General features: G+C 47.3%; 1 protein-coding gene across 1 annotated transcript in view; it reads right to left on the bottom strand.

The window, feature by feature from the left end:
• CEP104 (centrosomal protein 104) overlaps positions 1-5,556 on the bottom strand; it is a 49,010-nt gene that overhangs the window by 26,839 nt on the left and 16,615 nt on the right. Inside the window, exons 7-9 of the mRNA XM_017882419.1 lie at positions 1,301-1,469; positions 651-810; positions 193-239 (exon numbers count right to left, since the gene is read on the bottom strand). Of these exons, the coding sequence (XP_017737908.1) occupies positions 193-239; positions 651-810; positions 1,301-1,469 (376 nt within the window). The remainder of the gene's footprint in view (positions 1-192; positions 240-650; positions 811-1,300; positions 1,470-5,556) is intronic.

Below are 5,556 nucleotides of genomic sequence, written 5' to 3'. Positions count from 1 at the left end.
ACAGGCTTGAGCCAGCCTATTATTTAGTTTTTGTAGAGACAGGGTCTATGTGGCCCAGGCTGGTCAAACAATCCTCCTGGGCTCAAACAATCCTCCAGCCTTGGCCTCCCAAAGTGATGGGATTACAGGCGTGAGCCACCATGCCTGGCCTGGAGAGTGTGCACTCTCAACTACTATTCTGTATCTCAGGACCTTCGTTTCATCTGTCATGTGGGCTGAATGCCCCATCTGCATGAGTTCTAAAATCAGAGGCAGAGCACCTTATGGGAAACATGTTCTCAATACACTGAAGCTGTTAGTATTTCGCTCTCACTTGATCCTCACAACACCGAGGGGTCAGTGGGGCAGGGTCATCACTGCCTTTTCCAAATAAGGAAGCAGCCGGAGAGATGAAGGGATGCAGCGGAAAAGCAGCAGGGCCTTGGTTTTCCTGACCCTGGCTCGTCCCCTTTCCCACGACTGTGAGCCTCCTGAAAGAACACGCTGAGGCAAAGCCTCCCTGAGAGCTGAGTCCATCTATGATAACTGTCCCCTGAGCACTGCAGAGTGTTTTACACTACACTTCAAAGGATAGATATCCACCTTTGTGAACCACACAGTTGAATCTCTGTTCTCCTAGGCTTTCCTCCACCCTGTCCGGGCTCCTGCACCCACCAGCTCAGCATCCAGGAGGCTGTGCAGCTCCAGCTGCTCATACACCTCGGCACGATACTGCTCCATCTGCTGCTTCTTCTCCTTGGCGAGATCATAGTCTTCCTTCTCCACGGCACAGCGTTTCTCCACCTCATACCTCCCAAGGCGCTCACCAACCTGAAGCACAAAATGTTTGCTTTTTGTTTCAAATTTGGATCAACTCACATCAAATGCAAAGCTAACTTTTAAGAGTCTTGCTTGAACCATCTTGTGAGGAGAGGGAGCGAGCACAGGGAAACGGAAGGAATGGGCCACACTCATAGCAAAGTTCTGGCTGCTGTTGCTGTACTGGCATCTAATAAGCCCATGGGTTCGTCATGACTTTCGGGACAGCTGGTTTTCCTATTTTCCCATTGTACTTGGGGTCTTAGTAACGAGGTAGCTGACCCTGGCACCTGAACATGAGTCTGAAGAGGTAAAGCTTCTGCTTCCATTTACATTTTTAAAGTGCTTATCTGTCTCCATAACTTAATTTTGCTGAGATCTCTGAACTCACACTAACTTCACAGCTTTTAGTAACCGGTTTCTTTTACCATGTAGTTATTCTAAGTATACATAAAATCTATTACAGGCATAAATTAGGAACTGTTTTCTCCAAAAGCCATACCTTTTGCAAATCAGCAATAGCTTGTTTTAGTTTCTTGGCATAATCATAGCGTTCCTTTTGGACAGCTTCCTGTTTTCTTTCATCTAATTTTCGTATAATCTGTGCAACTTCTGGATCTTGGTACATATCAAAAGCTAAGTCATCTAGCGGAGAAATATAGTCAGATCTCCTAAGGGAAGAAATGCATATTTTAGAGATAATGTCAAGCCCTAGGAGTTCTGTGCTGAAGATGCACAGTTGAGAAAATGCCCCTCCCTACCGCGCCCCATCATGGTTCACAGAGCATTTCCTGCAGGAGAAAATGGGTCTCAGAGAAGTAACAGGCCTCAGGTCACAGAGCTCCTAATTGCAAGCAGGCCTTTCTGACTCCAAAGCTCATGCTCTTGACCATGAACCAAACTGCACTTCAGGGCATCTGAGCCTTCAGTGCATTCGCTCAGAGTGCAGACTTCGGGCCTCGCCTCGTTATGGGCTCTGGGAACATGATGGTGAATGTGAATCAACTGCAGAACAAGGAGAAAAACAAAAATGAGACTAAAAACAAATAGATGACCAGGTCCCACCCTAAGAAATGTGACTAGCGGGCCCAAGATGGAGTCTAGGCACCGTATTTTATAACACCACAGTATTTTTTTTCTTTTTTTTCTTTTTTTTGGAGGCAGAGTCTCACTCTGTTGCTTAGGCTGGAGTGCAGTGGCACAATCTCGGCTCACTGCAACCTCCACCTCCCGGGTTCAGGCGATTCTCCTGCCTCAGCCTCCTGAGTAGCTAGGATTACAGGTGTGTGCCACCACACCTGGCTAATTTTTGTATTTTTAGTAGAGACAGATTTTCATCATGTTGGCCAGGCTGGTCTCAAACTCCTGACCTCAAGTGATCCACCAGTCTCAGCCTCCCAAAGTGCTGGGATTATAGGCGTGAGCCACTGTGCCCAGCCTGTATTTTTTTCTTTGAGACAGAGTCCTGTTCTGTTGACCAGGCTGGAGTGCAGTGGCATGATCTTGGGCTCACTGCAACTTCTGCCTCCTGGGTTCAATCTATTCTCATGCCCCAGACTCCCAAATATCTGGGACTACAGGTGTGCACCACCATGCCTGGCTAATTTTTTGTATTTTTAGTAGAGATGGAGTTTCACCATGCTAGCCAGGTTGGTCTCGAACTCCTGACATGAGGTGACCCACCCATCTCGGACTCCCAAAGTGCTGAGATTACAGGTGTGAGCCACTGTACCCGGCCAACATCACAGTATTTTTGATAAACATGATAGGTTAAGAATTGCTACCACTGAGGTTTTACTCAAAGGGTTAAGTTGTATGGTGCCAACCACCATGTCCTAGAGGAGATCAAAAACATTCCTTCAGAAATAAGCGACCTTTTGTAGTCACCTGAATAACTCATCTCTGATTAAATATGACCTCGATTCCTCCTTTCGAGCTCTATGTAGGGTCTAGAACGTAAACAATAAAGCGAGTCTCACCAAGCAACAAAACCTTACTAGAGGACGAGGATCGAAGTGTCCCAGCTGCTGTGCCGACACCATTAAGCAAGCCAGCTGCTTACGGTGACTTGAACAGCCTTCGAGACAGGTATGTTTTAAGGAAAACATTTGTCATAAAAGTGTAGTTGGTGAATCTCTATTATAATGAATTCAAGTGGGGCATGGGAATAGGCCCCCTTTAAGCACTCACAGCCCCCGCTGGCATCTCCCCACCCTTGAGGTCACGGTACTTTGCTCACAGCAGCACCACAGGCTGGTGGCTGGGACGGCACCAGCAGCTCTGAACTGTATCTAATCCCAGGGGTGACTAAACAGTGAAACATTTTGGGGTGTCTACAAGATCACATTAACTATTTTTAGTTAACACATACGACACTCTAAGTCACATTGCCTTGCTGTCCCAGAGATGAACACAAAGACTTCATTTGATTGTAAAAATCCTTCAAAGCAAACATCATGTCCTGTGGCACCCAGTCCCAGCTCCTGTTGATTCAGCAGCAGCGTGGGGTGCCATCTACCCACTTCGGTAGAGAACCCCCAGTGGCAATGACCGGATTCCACGTCCAGCACAGGCCCGCACATGCCAGTCACACAGCTTTTCCCAGACCTTGCACTTAGCCTTCATAAAACTCCGGGACAGGACAGGCAAACCACAGCCTGCCATCCCACCCGGCTGATTGGATTAAGGCAAGAGATTTAAAGTCTAAATCAAAATGACAGAAAGCAGCTTTATTGGAGATACTGAGACACTAAAGACTTAATCAGTTTGGTTGTTCCTGCCCTGCTGCACTTGCTTCAGTAAGGGCACAGTCCCAGCCGCGGTCCTTGTGGCGAGGCTGGCAGGAGGGAGGCAGCCATTCACTCTCAGCGCTCCTTCCCCACAGTGCTTCCAATCCCCAGCTTGAAGGATGGGAAGAGTACTGTGATTTTTCTATTATGCAAAGGAGGCATCTGAGGGAGAGACTGAGAGGCTGGTGTTATTTTTTTTATAGACATTACATGAATAGCCTCTACTCTCTAAGCACTCCACACTCACAAGTGTCTGTGACAGCTCTGGTCTGCACCAGGCCTGTGGGGAGGCGGGGCAGCCTCTGCAGGAGGGAAGGCTCGCTGTCCACCAGGGCACACTCAGCAAATCGCACACGGCTCCTGAGCAACTGCAGAGAAAATCTGATCCACGCTGTGTACAAATAGAAGAGCCTGGATCAAGAATTAATCACTTTATGCGAGCAGTCTGTGTGCGGGTAAAAGTGAAATTACACCAAACGTGGCGGACAAATTTGAAATTTCTATTAAAGTTTAAGAAGTTGATCTTTATTGGGAAGCTGCTGTCAGAGAAGAACCAAGGATTATTTGGGATTTCTCTTTATTTTTAAAAAACTTTTTTTTTTTTTTTTTTTTTTGAGATGGAGTCTTGCTCTGTCCCCCAGGCTGTAGTACAGTGGCATGACCTTGGCTCACTGCAACCTCCACCTCTCAGGTTTAAGGGATTCTCCTGCCTCAGCCTCCGGAGTAGCTGGGACTACAGGTGTGCGCCACCATACTCAGCTAATTTCCATGTTTTTAGTAGAGAAGGAGTTTTACCACGTTGGCCAGGCTGGTCTTGAATTCCTGACCTCAAGTGATCCGCCCACCTCGGCCTCCCAAAGTGCTGGGATTACAGATGTGCACCACCACGCCTGGCCTAAAAAACATTTCAATTCTTCTTTTTTCTCAATGCAGCAACTATGCCAGTCCTTCCTTTCTTTTCTTTAGACCAGGCACCTCTGGAATGGAGTCCCCTCGTTGTCATCCACAGCAGGCAGGTGGCAAGGGAGCCACCGTCCCTAAGAGGTGCCCAGGACAGACAGGGTGACCAAGGACGGCGCAGTGGGGCCCTTTAGCTCTCCAAAGGTGGATTCACCCCGGGTCCTTACACTGCTAAAAAAAAGAGGAAGCGGCAACAGCAGCAGAAAAATATGTATACTTTTTTTTTTTTTGAGACAGGGTTTCACTGTCACCCAGGCTGGAATACAGTGGCATGATCTCGGCTCAAGCGATTTTCCTGCCTCAGTTTCCTGAGTAGTTGAGACTACAAGCACGTGCCACCAGGCCCAGCTAATTTTTGTATTTTTAGTAGACATGGGGTTTTGCCATGTTACCCAGGCTGGTTTCAAACCCCTGATCTCAAGCAGTCCTCCTGCCTTGGCCTCCCAAAGTGGTGAGATTACAAGTGTTAGCCACCACACCCAGCCTACAACTGTTAACATGAAGAACTTTCCCCATATCCTTTTTTCTTTTCTTTTTTCTTTTTTTAGCTAAACTTAGCAGTGAGAAAAAATATTTTTAATGGGTAGAGAGGGATTGGTAAACATTGTGTTGTTAAAAACCTATGTGATACATAGTTTTCACTCCTCTAAACTTTTGAAGAGGCCGTAAGGTGATGTCTGTAGAACTGATAACCTGGGTCAATTCATATCTTTGATTTTTACCATGAATTTGCTTGTGCTGATAAAATATCAAAGGATGGCTGACGGATCTTTGTTTAAATGCGTTTTAGGAAACTTCTAGTAATATCTGAACACAAGAAAGGAACAGTCTCTGCTGGGCAGTAAATGAAGGTGTGTGGCTGGTGCGGCGGCTCACGCCGTAATCCCAGCACTTTGGGAGGCTGAGGCTGGGCAGTAAAAATGAAGGTGTGTGGCCGGGCGCGGGGGCTCACGCCGTAATCCCAGCACTTTGGGAGGCTGGGCAGTAAAATGAAGGTGTGTGGCCGGGC

The sequence above is a fragment of the Rhinopithecus bieti genome, unplaced genomic scaffold, assembly GCF_001698545.2.
Source record: "Rhinopithecus bieti isolate Rb0 unplaced genomic scaffold, ASM169854v2 scaffold_13351, whole genome shotgun sequence".
In the NCBI taxonomy this organism is placed as follows: Eukaryota; Metazoa; Chordata; class Mammalia; order Primates; family Cercopithecidae; genus Rhinopithecus; species Rhinopithecus bieti.
This window is presented reverse-complemented; position numbering and strand designations above follow the sequence as displayed.